Here is an 18852-nt window from a genome sequence, read left to right as displayed (position 1 = left end):
CCACGATTTTCTGAGAAGTAACCCTGAGAGTAATTCTGAAGTGACTTGGGAGTAATGTCTTTCTTTTTCCCAGGCTCTGAAGTCGGAGCATCTCCACAAAGTGGACGGAAAAATGTTGCAGCTGAAGGAGCCTTGCTACCACCAACACCCCCTTCACCTCGGAACCTGATACCCCATGGACATAGGAAATGTCACAGTCTGGGATACAAGTCAGCATTTTGCTTAACCTGAAAATACTAAGCTTTGTGATGTATCATCTTTCAATACAAAAGCTTTGCTTGTAAAAAAGTCGCATGACTTGTGCACAATAACTTCACTTACAGAGCAATTTATGGCCAGGGAGCAAGGTCAGAACTATTTGGTGGTGTTATGGTATAGAGAATTAATCAAAATAGGAAGGCTGAAGTTATGGTGATAAGACTAGTCAAGGGGTTAACCAGAATGGTTCTTTATGAATGACAAAACTATCACTTTTCAGTAACTCAATGCCAGTGTAATTAATTCAAATTCAAAATTATATAACTGGTTTATTGGTATTTTTACAGGGAGACCTCCTTCGTAGACTTTCTGTAACTCTGTTTAGTAATTGCTTCAGGTTTTTTCCATATGAGTGTACTTCTAATTAAGATCTTGATCATTATCTCATCATTTCTCTTGTCATCTCTTCAAATGCAAGATCATAGCTATCCAGTAATTAATAACTTCTTTTGTATAAGTTTACCTTGCTAGAGTGCAATTCTGCAGTTCAATTACGTGTTATAGAAGACAAAAACAGCTCAAGATCCTGAAAGTAATTGTTCATGTACTCCTGACTTCATCTTTGTTACACGAGTACTTTGCGGTTTCAAAACTGACAATTCCCATAGCTTATTTATTTGTGCACAGTTGCATATGGCTTGGCCATGATTTAGTTTGGCTTTAGAAGCATGGTGCATGCAACCTGCAGGATGTTAAAGCAGCTCCTGAGACTATCAAAGGCAAGGCTGTAACAGTTGTGTCCCTGTTCATTTCTAGTTTCATCCACAAAATGAACACGGCTGAATTTAAAAGCGCCACATTCCCCAACGCAGGACCACGGCACCTCCTGGATGACAGTGTCATGGAGCCCCACGTCCCATCCCGAGGGCAGGCTGAGAGCTCCACCCTTTCCAGTGGAATTTCAATAGGTAGGAACTGCAAGCACAATTGTGTAGTGAGGGGGCTTTTAACAAAGATTTTAGCACCATTAGGTGGTGATTGTACCTGCAGTGGTGCTGTTCTAAAATACTGCTTCTGTTTTAGAACAAATCTGAGATATGTAGGGGAAGGAGGGTGACTTAATTTGTATAGCATGAACTGAGAAATTATAAAAAAGAAGCTTCTTTTTTTCTATCCCCATTAGTGGTACAGCTTCTGATACTCCTCTTCCCTGATGGAGGTGGAAGTGCATGGCATGATTTTCTACTATCTTTTTTCCCCTAAATCAATTCAACTTTAAAATGTTTCACAGTAGGATTTCTATTTAAAATGCCATATTGACTTGACAGGGCAAATTGCTGATAGTTCTAAGAGCATTATTTCTAAATACTTCTGACTTTGATAGCAGATAGAAATCTGACTTTCAGATACCTCAAAATGTCAGAATCTACTTAATTTTGATAAATTATTTCTCTTCGTATATTTAGGGTAGTACTCTTTTTCTGATAACTTCTGCTTCCTGAGTTTCTTCTGTGACAAGAGTTGCTCTTTTTTCCTGTTACACACAGATCCTTTAAGTGGAGGGAGTACAGGACATGAGTTACTCTCAAATCTACCTGTTTGCAGCCAGAGCTAACAAATGGAACCTCTCATTGCAGTCCATTTTCTCAGAATTATTTGTTTGATGGAATTCAGTGGGGTTCAATTTTTATGCATTGATGGTAATAAAAGATCATTGTAGTGCTTCACATTTCGATGGATAACTGAATTTTAAAAGCGGTTTTGCTTTTTAGCCTTCATGGAGGGAAACAGTGTCACAGATTGTCAGATTATGCTGTTTCCAGGAGCTGTACTTGCATTTTCTTGAGGAGAAGGCCGTATGGAATAAGACCAAAATAGTTGGTCTAAGTGAGTCTATTCTCATCAGACAGGTTTCACTGTTTAGTTTGCATTGCCTGTCTCTGTTCTCTGCAGGTTCTCTGCAATGGCAGTTTTCCATTTCAGTAACTTACATCAGGAATGGTATTTCTCCTCAGCATCCAGGCAGCTTTCATTCCCAGGGCTTGCACAGTGCAGGAGAGCCAAGCTTGTCTCACCATTGCTGAGATATAGCATTGCCCTTTTCTCAGAGCAGTGTTTTACGGATGTTTTCTGCCTAAATACATAAGAAATTCTCTGCAGTTGATAATTTTTGTCCAGGGTAAATTATTTCTGCACCTCCATTAGAGCCTAGCAGGGAAGATTTGTCATAGCTGAGAGGCAGTTTTTCATGAGGTACAACTGAAAACCAGTCACCATTTAGATATTTTAGAGAATATAGGATTTTCCTACTTTGTCTCCTCTGAATTTTTCAATTTTGTTCTCTAGCTCAAGCGTGACCTGAGTGATTTGATGTAGTCACCCTTACAAGTTGGAACAAAATTGCCACTTTGGAAAACTTGTATAAATGACTTGTAAAACAGCAACCTTAGGCATTTTGTGCAAGATTGACATTTGTGGTTAGAAATTCCCCTCTCCCATTCTCTTTCACCTCCAGCCTCCCCATAAAACTTCAGTTTTATCACTGTTTTGACAGTCCAGCAGTGTTATTTTTGCTGCTTCTTGATGATGAAAATTTCAATGACACAAAAGGTTGGTAGAGGTGCTAGAAATATGTATGGAAGAAGTTCTGGAGGTTTGCAGTGTCTATTACTGTAGAATTCTTGGAAATGTAAGTTGTCTGGCATTCTGTGCTGCTGCCTCAGCAGGATTTAAGGAAGTTGATTGAAGCTGCTGAGTTCCTCCATCATGTTTGAAGTAGTCTGTTTACTCAGGACTTGGAATTAGTACAGTCACTGCAGCAGAGAGGAGGTTTATGGTATTCTACAACACAGCTTCAAAAGACCGTCAGGAAAATGTCTCCTGAATGTGTGTACTGAAAGGAGTGTTATTCCTCACCTTGCCCATAAATGTGGATTTAAACCTGTTGCTCTAGAAACAGGACTACCTTTTTTACATATAAGCCTATATGGGACTTAGCTTTTCGGATAAATGATACTTCTTCAAAACATGGACAGAATTTCTGCTATGTCAGCACCTTGAATGTGCCTTTAAAGACAACTGTAACACTACTTTAAATCACTCATGTGTTTTGAGGGCTCAGAGGTGTTTAGACCTTTCCAATCCTTTCATATTGGAGGATCTGATAGGATCTGCCTCTGCTTAATATCAAAACACCACACATGTAACAACACCGTCCATAGGAATCCATCAGCGAGTCTCTAACCTAAAACACACACTGAAGTGATGATGGACAGTTTGGTTACGTCGTGCTGGGAAAGGCTGACCGTCCATTCTGGGAATGGTGCAGAGCATGCCAGAATTTTTACATCAATGTAATTACCCTTTCACATATGAAGAATACACTGACTAGGTGTTTTTCATTGCAATGAATGATTTCTAAAGCAGCAGCAATGCAGAAAGTGAGACAGGTATGGGGTTTGCTCAAAATAGGCTGATCTGTGACATGACAGCCAAGGTCAGAGACCTTTATCCAATTATTTTCTTGATTTTAGGGATTGGAGTCTACTTGTGTAGGTTCAAATCATTCTGGAAAAAAATCCATCAAAAATATTAAAGATATAGCCCCTTTATATTAATTTCTCATGCTGGGGTCAAAACAGTTCTTGTTCCTAGAGCTATTGGACTGTGTTCCATGGCTAATGGTCACGTGTTATGCTGAAATCAGGAGATGTACATCTGGTTCTGTTGCTATCCTCCTGTATTAAAAATAGGTGCTTGTTATCTGGACAAAAGATTTTAAAATGTGAGAAATCTTTTATTCAGCAGTGCCAAGGCTCTCCTAATTAGAAGGAAGAAGCACTTGTGCAGTCCCATATACAATGTCAGATGGGAAATGTTCTCTTAAATTCAGGCATGTAACAAGAGGAAATAGTCTCTTGTAAGTTTTAGACATTCAAGTGCAGATGGCTGCACTTGAGCTGCTTACAATTGGAGCTCTTTATGATCACATACAGAATTAAAATCTTCAAGGATTCATGTCTTTCCTAGGTGGATGGCTAAAAAGAGGTTGCATGACTCAAGTCCTTAAAAGCCCGCTTTAATGCTGTTGATCACAAAGACTTTTGTGAGACAACACATCAAAATACAGACAGATGAGTAGTGCTGAAAATGTCACTGACATTTTGTTTGTGCAGACAATCCAGAATATCTGCTTTTAGTAAATTGGGACCAATGCTTTTACTTTGCAGTGCAAGTTCATTGAGAACCCCCCCTCACTGCTATCAGCAAGGCCTAAAGCTACAAGGTGGTTTTGTTCTGCAAGGGCTGTGTTTGGATGAGGTCACTGTTTTTGATGAGGTCATTGTGTACACTCTGCCCTCCTGAGGTGTGAGCATTGCTCTTGGCTGGCTTCAAGGAACCACCTGCACACTCCTACCACCTGTTCTCCTGCCTGTATTTGCCTCCTGTCACCTCCTCACCTAAAAGTAGGATAAATTAAGATGCTTTTACTAGATCCTGGTTCCACTCAGAAATAGCATGAAACTTCCTTTAATTCATAAGATATTTTTCTCAAGAATACATGGTTCTCTGTTACTTCCCCATTTTTTTTACACTTTTAAAGTATTTATTGTTCAAGTGTGCTCTTAAGTATCTTTGCAGCAATGTTCAGCTTATTTCATTAATGTTCTCAGAAGCTTTGGATTTCCACCACTTCTTACAATTTGGCTCTGCTGCGTTACTGAATTTCTTTAGCTGAGTTTGTTTACAATGGCAAATTGTTCAGATAATTCTGTAGAAGTAAAGGGGCAGTGTAAATCAGGCCCCTTCTTTCATATATTGGTTCTGTGTGGCTATTCTCCTCCTAGAGCACCTAACCTACAGGATGCAAAGCCATTTTGCTAAGGAAGTTATTCTTTGAGAGTGCTGTCTCATATGTTCCACTTAAAAACAGATGTCAAGGTATGAACACAGAAACACTGCTGAAACTGAGATTGTAACTTGAGGTGTTTAAAAATTCAAAGGAAACAATTATGGATTGTGTTTGTAGCAGTGTTGGTTGCAAATTCTTTCTCAAGCTATTTTTTTCCCACTTATTTTTCCTGATCTACAAATGATATGGATGAAAGCTCTGGAAAAACTAGAAGTCTTGAACATTTGCCTTTGTTTGTATATTGCAATCACTGGAGAATAACTTTAGCCTTTGTTCTAATGCAGTCAGAGGAATTAATTCTGCAGAGTCAAAGAAAGGTATTTTCAATCAGTGTGAATTAATGTGAGAAAGTGCCTGTGTTAGAACAGTACATTTCCAAACCTAAACTGACATGAAATGCATACGAGAAATATCAGCATTTTAATGAATTCCTCTATTAAGTCACCACCTTGAAGTTACTGAATTCTACAAGGGATTATATTTCTCTCTAAATAAATGAAGTATAGGTGTAGGTGTACAGTGTATGCATTTACTTTCAGGGGTCTTGGCAGCCTATACAGCAGGGAAGACCTTTACACAGCCAGTGTTTGTTTGATTCTTTAACCTGTACTGTGCTGTTCAGGTGTGTAGGACTCTGAGTCGTCAGATCAAATTTCAGGTAGGGTTTCAGGCTCAGGAAATATGTTTGGTTTATTTATATATTTCCTTTGTATGAGTATATAGGTGCCTGTCTCTTGCCCTAAATGTGGATACCCTGTTTTGCTATTGTGAACTGCTACTTCTTTAGTGATAGGATAAATTTAAAAACTGAATATAAGAGGTTATAAATGCACATGTAGGTGCCTGGACTTAAGAAGAAGAGAAGAAATAGTCTAGCACTCCAGTTCTTCTACAATGCTTATTGATACGGCTTGGTACAAAGCTCATACTCTGGGTGTGTTGCAATCAGTGTAATTGTAAAACGTACAAACCCCTTGTTTCTGTCCCATCTTTATCCATGTGGTTATTTGCTTTTGCTAATTTTTCACAATGAAACTCAGTGATGGTATTAAAAGTTTGTATCAGTTCTCTGGCATGATGTTGCTGAAGTCCTCTGCCAGAGTTCCTACCACCTATATTTGGTTAACTGGAAAGCCAGAGTGGAGCTGCTTAAACTTTGTAATAGTTAAATGATCATGAACTATATGTGACAATTTTCAGTATCTCACCAAAGCAGAATAGAGCTTTCAGGGCATGGAGCATATCACTGTGGTGTTATCTGGGCTGTGTTGTGCTGCATTCATTGATGTTCAGGCCTCTTGACCAATTTTGTGTGTTTTCATGGTTGAATTTCTAGCTCTGTCAGGTCCGTCACCAGCTCTGGAAACATGGTGTAACTGGAGCCAAGAGAGTGTCGATGACAGATTTGGGAAGGGGAAAAAATTTCTAGTCTGAAGACTTTTTAAACTCTTTGGGGTTGGTTTGTTTATGTTAACACCTGTTTAACTTTGGGGACTAACTTCTGGATAAAGGAAGCCTGTGTTAAGTGTTCAATATCCCTAGACTTGGGGCAGCAACAGGGTGCTGTGACCGGGGGAATGGGTATGGGATAGTGCAGGCATTCCCTATCCCATGACTGGGGATCTCATGCTGTTTGTGTGGCTGGAGCACAGACATCTGCGTGTGCACATCTGCAGATGTGAGCAGAAAATTCACATCTGTATGGAGCTGCAGTGCTGAGGCTCTGGAGGCAATCCTGAGCCTTCTCAGGTAATTCCCAGCACAGTTAGCAAAAAAGCCATTTTGCCCATTACTGTTATCCATAAGATAGGAAAAAGCCTTCATGTTGGGGAGGGAAGGTAAACACCACTCAGATTTTATTTTTTTTCCGTCCTGCACAAGACGTTTATTAGCAATGAAGAAAGCTAGGAACATAATGTCTTAAGTAGCTGCTTTGACATAGCCAGAATTTGTTTAGAATATTAACTAACAGAAAGGACTTACACTACCTAGGATTTGTTATTAAGTTTAACCTGAAGACTTGCTTGAGGTTGTTGGAAAAACTCAAATACTGAGTACATACTTGAGAAGAATTTAAGAAGGTGATATATTTTTAGAGTACTGAATGAATGAAATATTTCCAGTTGAGGTGACACTCAAATAGTGCACTTAATGTTTAAACAGAACTTGGCTAGACATCTAACTTTTATTAAGTTAAAAACAGTCCCTGTTACCTCTGTTTTGTTTTGGAAGGAGGGATGTAAGGTATTTTCTTTTGCTTTTCAGGAAAAGGGTGTTTTTAGTATCAGGACTTGTGTCGTGCAAAATACCTCCTAGAGGTTTTTAGAATATAAAAAATCCTGTTGATGTTTTTATATGGATGTTAGAGGAATAGTCAAATGCTAAAATTCAACCTTTTCCATGTTTTTGTTATGTTTTTTACAAGCTCTGTAGGCATTAATGTAAATGTTAAATCCATAGCCGTAATGTTTTGCCCAATTTTTTTTGCAAATTGATGTTCCTTTTAAGAGTAATTGGCAATTTCTGTATGAATTAAACTTTTTTAATGAAACTTTTTGCTTACAAAGCCCCCAGATTCATATAGGTTTTCTTAAGGTACTGATACTGTACCAAGGATTGTCACTTTGTGACAGATGACATTTCAGACCTTGCTCTAGATTGTTTTGCATTTTTACAAAGCAACACTAGCTTTTAAATCTTTCTGTAGTGTACTTAGTACCACAATTGAATTATAACTTTATTAGCAAAGCTGATACAGATGCCATCAAAATGTCATTTCAGGTGGAATTTTAATGTATCAGAGTACTTTAAATATAAAGTATTACTCCATAATACTGTCTTATTGGGGGGTTTTAATTGTGTGGATTTATCACATGAGCCTCAATTAAGTAGAGCTCTAGTCATATTAAATTTGCACTTCTTGTTAATATAAAGCTAAATTTAATAAGTAATAAGAAAATAAATAAGATTCCAAGTGTTTCTAATACCTCCAGTGTTGGCTGAATGACTTAACAGGAGTTACTGCACCATTTTGCAGGACAGATTGCTCCAAGTAGCCACAAGAAAAACTTCAATTACATGCAAGAAAATATTTTTTCATGTTGGGGTTGAAACCTAATTGTCATTCCGCCTGCTAAAACGATTTCAGGACCTTAAGGTCTTATTGTAAGAGATTCTACCACAGTGTTCTTCAAAGACAGTCAGCTGTAAGGTCTTACCTAAAATGCTTGCTTAAAGTTTTCTCTGAATGGTTACATCTGATTCTGTCTCTTCATCCTCATGTCATTTATTTATTTGAAGAGACTTCATGTATTGCTTTACCAAGAATGCAGCTGTGGTTTTGTTAGGATGGAATAAATCACTGGGCTTTTCACTGTGATGTGGATCGTAGAGTTTGCTGAAAGTATTGTGTGACAGTTGTTTCCTCCAGGAAATTATAAGCTTTGTTCTGGGACTTTGCAAAGACTTCTACCACAACAGCAGGCTCCACCTGGATAGGTTACTCTGACTGGTTGGTCCTGTTTTTCCTGGGATAGTTCATTATTTATCTGGTAGCCTTGCTGTGTAGAAGTGCCTGGAATAATGTGGAGTTCAATCCACACATTCTCTTCTCCACATTGCAGGTCAGGTGTAAACTGTGCTGAGCAGAACTTGGGATTATTTTTATAGTCACTTCTTTGCTCACCTGCCCTGTGGCACCTGAATGTTTGTTGATAGCTTCAGTCTGAGAGAGTTACTTGTAGTAAGAGCATTTACTCAGTTGTAGTAACTAGGTCTCTTTGGTCACTTGTCCTCGCAGCTGCAGAGGAAATGTGAGTCACAGAGAAGGAGCAACTGTGTTACTCTTTTATGGACAGAGCTACCTGCTGCTGTAACCCTTCCAGCAGTTGGACACTTAAGGATCAATGATCTGCAAATGGAAGTACTAAAACCTTAAAGGCACTTCTAGAAAGTAATGAGAGTTACCTGTTGACTGTTTTATCTCCCTGCTTGCAGCCCTTTATGCCTCCACTGGAACGTCACTTCTGTGTCTCTTAGCTCACTCCATTATACAAATGGCTCTTACTGTAGTGTTGGTGTGAACCAGGTTAGCACTTTCTTTTAGGAAAAATTCAGAATAAGCTAAGACCAAGTTATCTAGTATCCCATAGAGATCATGTTAATATCTGGATGTTGAGCTAATGTTTGCAAAAGAGGCATCTCAGTTGAATTGGCTGGCAGATAAAGGCATGTATTTTCTCTTAAATTTTGCACAGAGGGAACTTCAGCCCATGCTGAGATTTTCATGGCTCTTGGCTGGAATTAACCCTGCTGTGTGTAAATCTTTATTGCCTCCATCTTTACTCTGTGTTTACTCAGTGAATATCCAGACTTACTTTGTACACATTCTCTTTATTTTTCAGGGCACCACTTCTCCCTGCTGATTTTCTGTGTAAAATTGCAGGGAACTGGTTCCCATTTTTAGCCGCTGTTTCTCTGGGGGAGCTCTTAAGTAAGGAGCACTGATTCAGATTTCATGCTTATTTTCTGGTTTGTCTCAAAATAATGGTGAATAAATTCTTCCCTTTATATATGTATGTTCAGGACGCAGAGCAAATAAGGTGGCAAGTCAGTGTGCCAAAAGGTGGGCTTCAAGCATTGACTGACATTGAATTGCACTGAATTTTAGGATTATCTGGCGCCAAAAATGTTGGTTTGAAGTGGAGAACATGGACAGTAGTTGATGTGGACAACTGGTCTGTTCTGAAAGGTGAAGAACAGTAAGGCAACAGCTTGGATGTTGTGTATAGAAACTACTGAGTTCTGTCAACAGCATTTCTATGCTGATTTTTAACAGCATTGCAGATAACACCCACCTTGTGCCTCTATTTAAATACTCATTTTCAGACTGATGGGATTTACTGGAATTGTAAGGTTACTGTCTTGTTTATGGTACTGCTGTGAGTGAATGCATTAGACATCTGGGTTTGGGGATTTTCCTCTATTTTCAATGTTTAAAATAATTGTGGTAATATTGGATTAGTTTACAAAGCACAGAAGGAAATAGTACTGTTGTGATGTGCTAGAGTAAGTGGGAAATAGCTTTAAAAAGTTGTTTAAGGCTTCTCAAATCATGTATTGGAGATTCAGCAATGAATTCGCACCTCTGTGCCATGACTGTGTATGGCTTGATAAGGAATTACTTAAATAATAATTGTGCCTTTTTAAATGCAGACAAATCTTTGTTTAGAGTGTTCTTTATGTTTTGAAAATGATGTTCCCATTTATTAGTGCTCCTTTTCTTCAACTTCTTAATGTGGACCTAGACCCTGTTCCTTTAATCTCCACCTGAGTTTATGTGAAATTCCTGAAGCAATTCACAAAGTGGTTTCCTTGTAGTATTTTACTGAAGTATTTTTGCACATTTCATCTTAAATACTCTGATATTCAGAATCTCAGATATTCTGATTGTTTCAGATACAATTTAAAGAGTTGGCTTGTAGATGAAGAAATAAAGTGTCATTCATTCTTATGTTTCTCTAGGTAGCAGTGATGGTTCTGAACTCAGTGAAGAGACCTCCTGGCCAGCATTTGAAAGGTAAGAAAAACCTGTGGTTTTTTTATTCACATTGCTGTTTATAACCTCTCACTCTGTCCTGAAAATGGTGCTTTATTTTAGTGACCTAGAGCTCTTCTGTATATAAGAGCACTAATAAAACTGTAGTAGGTTCACTTGATCTGTTAAAGCAGCGAGAAGCACCTTCTGCTCACTAATAGCTAATAGGGCTTTTATCTAATTGGGTGCTTACTCAGTGCACACATTCATTGAGGAGCTCAGCCAGAGAACCATTAGACCCCAAAGGATTTATAGATGTGAATTATCATGTATGCTGTTTGTGACCTGTTGTTCATTTTCACTTTCCCTGAGACACTTCATCTTTTCATAGTCCCTTTGCTTCATTGTCATTGTCACCTCTTTTGTCTCTCTCATCCTCTTTTCCCTTCGTTGTTCCCTGCCCCTGTGTTACATGGGAAAAAACAAGACCCCTTGCTAATGTCTGACTTTTTGGTCCAGAATTAACAAGTTGTTCCTTATCCAGCACCTGTGAGTGCTCAGGTGGCATTGACCACTTCAGCCCTTTCTCATCTTGTATTTGAGAAGGTGGAAAAAGAAAACAGCTGTGGTTTGACACAGAAAAAGGTGGAATAGTTACCTTCCCACAGCTGAGTAAGATGTGCAATACAGTGCATCGCTTGCTTCTATAACACAATTTCAGGTAATCTGTTAGCTTCAGAGGTGCCTTGGATGAACTTTTTCTACCATGCTTTTACTTTTTTGGTCAGAATTTTTGTCAAAAAATTTGTCTTTATAGTTGGGAACTGTTACCACAAACTTATATTCTGCGTGAATTCATTGAAGCAGTTAAAGGTATGTGTTAGTTTTGGAAGATGTTTTTGAAAATCTCTCTGTGCCAAAGGTGAACTCTTAGATGCTTCATGCCTTAAACATAAATACATACATGATGAAAGGCCCTTACGATTTCATTAGATAACATTCCATACGAGCAGAGAAAGTAAATGGGGTCAGAAAGGAAACCTCTTAACTTGCAGGCTGCCTCACTCACAGAGCACATTCAGCATTCAAAAGGTTTTCTTCCTTTTCCTTCCCTGCTGCTTTATGGCATTGTGTGCTGGTATCAAGGTATTTCTCAAAGATAAAAAGTCCTAAGTTAGACAAAATGGTGAGCTGAGTGCTTTTACCCAGAGTAGCATAAGAAACTTAAAAATTTTAGTAAGCCTGAGGTTTGAATTCTTGGTAACTCCTCAGAATTGTTGTGTGGACTTCTGAGGCAAAGCTGGGGTTTTTCATCCCTGTGCTAATGAGAACTGGCAGCCCCAGACTCCCCCAGTTAAAAGGTTTGCTCCACGTCAAACAGAAGATTCCTCCTCCAAATTCCACTTTCTGTACCATTCTCTCTCCTGAGAGAGCTCTTTGAGAGCCCTGTTGGAGGTTTCATGCGTTTCAGGGTGAGTTCTCTCGCCTGCTTCCAGGGAGAGGGATAGGGTGCCTTACAGACACTCCAAAACACCAGGTGTGAAATTCCCAGAGACATGCAGCAGCCTTGAATCTGTTCCTTGGTTTGTAAGATGATGAGGCATATTTTGAAATTTAATAGGTAATACACTGGCATGTAAATGTCAAAATTTAAGATAACTAGAGAGGGTGTCTCTAGTTTTGGTCTGTACCGTGAAGTACAGTGGTTTCCATTCTTTATAAAGATCTTTAAGTGAGGGAGAGGCATTAGTTGCCTGGAATTATCAGCTCTGGCAAAATTGGGATATACGCAGTATTAGTGACTATTTTCTGTGCAGTGCAAGTAGGAATTCAGTATTTCTCAGTGATTTAGATACAGCATCTTTGGGTAGGAAGGCTTAAACCTCCATCATATGCCTTAAGAGGAAGAAAACAGTTCCTCCACACACAGACTGCTTAAGTAACAAAAGGAATTGTAAAATGTATTCTTGTTTTTCATGGCCTTTCTGCTTGTAGCTGTGGAGTGCAGAAGGCAGGAGACCTAGAGCCACTGATTGTTTTTAAGTGCTACAGAAACTTAGTTTGAAACTTGAGAAAGAGTTTTCAGCATTGGGGTGTCCCTTTAGGCCAATCAAAATTACTGGAAGGACTGAAGTCGCAAGCCCTGACAGTTGTATCCTGTTAAGGGCAGTGTATTAAGTGACAATTCAGTCTCACTGGTTGTCATCCTGAGTATCTGAATCGATTTCCCTGAAATAGCAGGATTCCAAGAGTGATAGCATCCTTGTTATGCAAAAAACCCCCCAAAAAAAAGCTTAAAGGTAAGAAGAAAACATACTTAATTTGCGTGCCAAATGTATGTATACAAAAATAAACAACCCATATTACTTTTCTTCTTTAATTTGCCTATGTCTTGAGTGTGTTACAAAAAGTAATTCATAAATTCAAAGATATCTGTTATGTTGAGAAACAAATTATGGCAAATTCTGGGGCAGATTAGTAGATGATGATTCATTAATATCTTTTTTATAATTCTACTTGCAGCAAAGGCAGTAGTTTTGGCTGGTTTAAAAAACCAAAATGACAAAAAAACCTAACTGTTTCTGTTCAGTGCTGCTGACCTTTCCTGTAGCCTTTCTTTTAGCCTGTTTTGCCTGCTGTCCTGAGTTCAGGGTGCAGCATAGCAATGCTAATTTTTTAGGTCTCCCATTCTGAAATTCTGCCCTGTCCATGCACAAGCAGCTTCCCAGCTAAGGTAAAGCCCCTCTCACAGGTGGCAGACAGTTAGATTTGTATTATTTTGGAGACTGCCTGTAAAATTCTCATAGGGTTATGCTTAACTGCCTGCTTCCACAGAATTGCTCATTTTCAGTCTTTCAACAAAATTCAAGCAACTAGAAAAATGGATAAAAAAATAGGAGGTGAGGACAAAGTGCTTCAGCAATGCTCATGTTGACTTTAATGGAATTCAGTTGATTAAGGTACTTGTTCCAGAAAACAAGGCTCAGTGAAGCAAAGCAGCATTCAAAAGGCAGGTCTGGGGCACAATTCCTGGCTAGGGATAACAGTATGGATCAGGAAAAGGATTTTAAAATGTGGAGCTTACAGGTAAAGTGTACAACATAGATGAACTGGAGCATTGAAATATTGCTGAGCTGATTTCAATGTTATTTAGCACAACAGGATTTTAAACAGTGTCAAGTGTATTTTGACAGAGCTTGTGGTTCCTTTCAGCCCAACAGCTTGTGTGTGTTCATACTCACAGAAGTTGAAACCATTTTTGTAGTAACATCTAAAGTCAGACTTCAAGAAAAGTTTCATCAATATGGTTTCTTTACATTGGATTTGGTCTAAGCTAAATGCACACTTTGCTCTCAAAATGTGTTATCCTTCAGAGCCAGTAAAACACTTCAGTATTGTGAGTTCTTACAAAGGGAACATCTGGTGAAATTAAAACCATATTATTTACCTCTGCATGCATTTTTCTGAATAAAACTATCCACTTTTTCTTATGTGGAAGAAGTGGCTTTGTGATATGCACACAAGAACAAGTTCTGTGCTGTTTTAGCAGTCGTGCTGTTTGTGTGAATAAAAGTATATGTAATACATACAATTTATAATGGAATCCAACAGGAACAGGTTGTACCATTCTCTCGGTCCGGGGACAAGAGTGTCACGAAAGGGCCATCGAGGCCACATGAAGGCCAGCAGGTACAATCCCACTGCACACAGAGGTGTCAAACCTTCCCTCTGCTGCTGGTGATTTGGTTTGGTTTAATAATTAAGTGGGTGTTTTCTGATGTTACCTTTCTAACTTACATGTCAAAATAAAGGTAGAGACCTTTTTCTTCAAACTTAAAATTTTTCTGGTCTGTGACTTATTCTATAACAGCCTAAAGACTGTTCATTCCAGTCTGCAGAGCCAAATTCTGAACCATTGGATCTTTCTGTCAAGGCTTAAAGATGTTTTGCTAGGGTAGCTTTTGAACTGCCTTCCACTGTGAAGTAGAGCTGGTAGTTCTCATGGGGAAAACGAAGCTGCTTCTGGTGCTAATGGATGGCATTCCAGATGTTTTCTTTGCTGGCAGTTTTGTATTGAATTTCCTTGCTCCTCTTCCCTGAAATCAGAGAGATGCTTAAAATGAGTAACGCATTCAAATTGCCCCCAATTTAATATATATGAAATTTGCAAGCTGACAGAGTAACATAACTGATTATTTTGATTAATTAAAGTACAAAGTCTGTCTCCAGCTGTGTCACTGTAATTGGGAAGGAAATGGCCATTAACTATGAAACCTCTGTCATGTTAAGAAGCAAGCATTGTCTCACCAAATTAATCCCATGTTCACATCTGTCAGTGTCCAAAATTGTCTCCATATCATCATCCTCAGTAGGTGCTGCAATGAAAGTGTTTGCTGCATTTCCAGTTAACTTTGGGCATTCATGACTGTTAGGATGGATGAAACAGTAACTCCTGGCTTACTTCAAAATGATTTTCGGGTGCTGTTCAATCTCTTGGCTTTTCTAGAAAGCTGCTGGGTTCAGCATTTTAGTTACATACTCTGATTGACATGTACTGAAATGATGAACTTTTCTGTGATTGAATATGTTTTTGAAGCCAGTCAGCTTTGTAATTTTAATCAAGCTCAGTTTTCTTTCCTCAGTGCTGTACCTGGCATTTGTTTCAGCCCATTGCTCTTAGATCCTTCATAGGGCAGACGATCAGGAGAGCACCAGTTGCATTAAAACACCTTAAAGCTGTGGTTTGGGTTTCTACTCTTTATTCCTGCTCCTACCCACTTTCCTTGCTTTCAGATATTTTAAAGATTGTGCATGTTTGAGCTGTGCTTTGGTTTTGACATGCTAATGGTTCTGGTGTTTCTAACCAAAAAATAGTGGAATCTTTCTTGCAAGGGCTGAAGGAGATGTTTAACACATACAGCAACTGCACCAATGTACTTCAAACATTTGCTTTTTAAAATGAGTTGTTCTTGTCTTTCAATTGTGTTTTGAATTTTAATTTTTTAATTAAGCATTTCCTGCTTGGCTAATTAATTTTTCTGATCACTTTTGCTTGCGAGTGTAAATTCCACAACAGCAATTCCTTGTAACAGCTAAAGTCTTTTTCCACAATGAAGTCAAATAAGTAAAAAGTTGACATTTTCAAATTACAATAAAGGTATTTGCAATAATTTTTGGTAAAGGAAAAATATTTTTTCATACAAATCTTCACATGCTCCTTTCAGCTCCCTAGAATCTGAAGATTTGGCTGTTCATTTGTATCCAGGAGCAGTTACTATTCAAGGTGTTCTCAGGAGGAAGACTTTGCTGAAAGAAGGCAAAAAACCTACAGTAAGATTTTTTTTTAATATATATAAATTAATTTTCTCACCTTTTTCCTGTGCCCAGTTATAAATATAGTAAAATGGCCATTGGGCAACTAGTTCAGATGTCTGAGATCTCCTCTGCCTTACTGATTAAGGTTTAGGGTCACTTCTAGAGTTTTCATTCTTCTGTTTGGTGCATTTATTCAGTTTGTAAGGCTATACACATCTAGGAAGTAGAAGAGAAAATAATGCTGCATAAAAGTTTCTACAATTACTGATGACTTTAAAATAGAGAATCATGTTTTGTCTTCCTTAACAGTAGGCAAATCCCAGCAATTTATCAACAGATAATAACTCTTAGTATTTACATTGCAAATACTCGATTATGGATTATAAATCAAAATACTTATCCGTGACAATGGGAGATACCTTATGGCAGCACCTAAGACAGAAAAAGAAAGAGACAGATGTACTCTGACTCCATGAAGTGTTCAGTAGGGATTGCAGGAAGTGTAGAGTAAGATGCAGAACATTTTTCTCAGATTGGAGAGGAAAGGCACATGTTCTTTCTGCTTTCTGGAGTTTTCATGCATTCATAGGCCTGCATGAATAACAAACAGCAGCTTTGGAAACATGGCTGATGCTTGGCTGGACAGTCAGTGCTCTCATGTTCTTGCAGGATGGTGCCTCCTCTTTTACAGCTCTGTGTTATAAAACATTTCACTTATCCATTGCACTTTGGGGCTTGGTTTTTTTTTTTAATTTTATTTTTTCTCCAGGTAGCATCTTGGACGAAATACTGGGTAGCACTGTGTGGAACCCAACTCTTCTACTACGCTGCAAAATCCCTGAAGGCCACAGAGAGAAAACATGTATGTAAATCAGGCATATTCCAGTATCACCTGCCAGAATTGAAATGTGATTTCCTGATGTAAACACTGAGAGTAGTTCAGGCCTTGCCTAATTTCTAGTCAGCACTATCCTGTCTCCCAGTCAGTCAGTCACCTCATATGGATATACCCCAGGGAAGTATCATTTACATTTATATGCTACACCAAGAACATCTGCTTTGCATCTGCCATGTGTCTCTGACTTTGCTGGTCTTAGGAAAGGAACTGTGTCATTAGTCTGTCCCTTTTTGAAGGCAGAAGTTCTGTCTTTTGATGATCTGAGTCTTGCAGCAGTTTGTTGCAGTTTGAAATCCAAACAAGCACTGATGAGGAAAAACTGAGCAGTCACAAGATGCAGCAATTAAACATGTACTACTTTCATATATGTGGTAAAATTAGACCATTTGATTTTTTTTTGTATAATCCTGCAATCCATTAACTGTAGTGGAGTACAAAACACTTCATCTGCTCGGCACAGAGCAACAATGTCAGATGATGCTGGTGTTCCTTTTATTTGCTGCAACTTGATTTAAAAAAAGCTAAAAATGCTTTGCTTATGTGAGGAAGGAGCAGGAGGATTTTCTGTACCTGTCCCACTGATGTGAAGATGTGCATTGTTTCTGTTCGATGTTCCTGGCTAATTATAATGATTCTTTTAAGAATCTGGGTAAAATTTGAGATACTTGGATCTGAGTTCATTCACTATTCAGAATCATTACTTAGTTGCCTTGGCCAGTGTTTCAGGTTAATTTATGACAACTGTCTCTGTAGAACATTTGCTTTGCGTAAAGCTTACGGAATTTTGCAAACTGAGTTGTGCTTTTGGAACCCTTGTAAAGGGGACTTTCCCTTTGGTACAAAATACTGTTTTCTTATCCTAACATTTTTATGGGCAGAGGGTAGAGATTTGAAGCTCAATATTTCTGGTTAGCAGACTCCTGGATATTTGAAGTAGCTGTGTGGAAAGTTTGTGTGTAAAGTTCTCTTAATCTAAGAGATTATTTTCCACTTTTATTGAAATAGGAAACAGTATTCTAATACTCAAAGTAGCTTAATAGTAACTAATTACCGTTAGAAATATTTGCATGGTTTCTTGGCCATCCACCCCTACTAGCTTTGCTTAGGTGAGATCAAAACAGATCCTACTTAATTTGTCTAGCCCAGGCTAAATGTTCATTAGCCAATCCTCCTGTCTTCTGGGTGTCTTGGGAGAGGTGTGTGTGTTTGGATGCATTTGCCTCTGGCTTCAGTGAAAACTTTAAGGAAGGATTCCACCTCATTTAAAAGGAAAGAGGAGACTTGTAAGCTATTATGAGTAGAATTGCAAAGTATTAAAAAAAAAAAGCAGGAACCAAGAGAGAACTTGTGCTGGCATTATGTCACTCACAGCTAGTTGCTTGTTTTTTCTGGAAATGTTGAGAAATGGAAAAGAAATTCTTGTGGTAATGTCAGACGTTGTGTTCCTGTTACTGCTGTGATTCCTTCAGGCTTTGTGCCAAAGTTGCATTTTGTTTTCTTTTAGGAATAGAATATGTATTTGTAAGTCTCTCTCGTTCACTGTTCTTTACAAAATTATGAAGGACTTTACCAGACTTGTATCTATTTATTTGGAAGGTTTTTTACTCTTCTGTATTAACTTTTTAAAACAATCTAAATAGCATGCAGGTTTAGAGAACTTGAAAAAATTGCTTAGCAAGGAATTATGTTGTTTGGAAATTAAGTACATTGAGTTCTCATTGCTTACACATTTCCTTCAGAATAACAATTTCAACCATTTAAATAGTCTTGGCCTTTCTTTAGAAAAAGGAAATGAAGGGAAAAGGTTGAAAGTCTGGTACCTGATCCTTCTGAGTCTCTGTTCCTGCAAAAGCCTTTACTTTGCCTTGAAATACAGTCACATGCATTTAGAATGCTTGTTCAGAGATTATTTTTGAACCTCTTGAATTGACTTCTAATACTCCCAAAGTCACTGATGTGTTGTGATACCTACAACATCTAAATTGCTGTCTC

General features: G+C 38.3%; 1 protein-coding gene across 5 annotated transcripts in view; it reads left to right on the top strand.

Moving 5' to 3' along the window:
• The window catches only part of RALGPS2 (Ral GEF with PH domain and SH3 binding motif 2), a 111589-nt gene that overhangs the window by 78752 nt on the left and 13985 nt on the right, over window positions 1-18852 (top strand). For 4 of the 5 annotated variants that reach the window (XM_085068618.1, XM_085068617.1, XM_085068614.1 and 1 more), the window contains exons 12-17: window positions 74-209; window positions 1015-1166; window positions 10634-10688; window positions 14259-14336; window positions 15872-15977; window positions 16732-16824. In XM_085068618.1, coding sequence (XP_084924744.1) covers window positions 74-209; window positions 1015-1166; window positions 10634-10688; window positions 14259-14336; window positions 15872-15977; window positions 16732-16824 — 620 coding nt within the window. The remainder of the gene's footprint in view (window positions 1-73; window positions 210-1014; window positions 1167-10633; window positions 10689-14258; window positions 14337-15871; window positions 15978-16731; window positions 16825-18852) is intronic. The other variant, XM_085068613.1, reaches the window with a different exon arrangement.

This window comes from Lichenostomus cassidix, chromosome 8, assembly GCF_008360975.1.
Source record: "Lichenostomus cassidix isolate B80296 chromosome 8, HeHo_3.0, whole genome shotgun sequence".
NCBI lineage: Eukaryota > Metazoa > Chordata > Aves > Passeriformes > Meliphagidae > Lichenostomus > Lichenostomus cassidix.
This window is presented reverse-complemented; position numbering and strand designations above follow the sequence as displayed.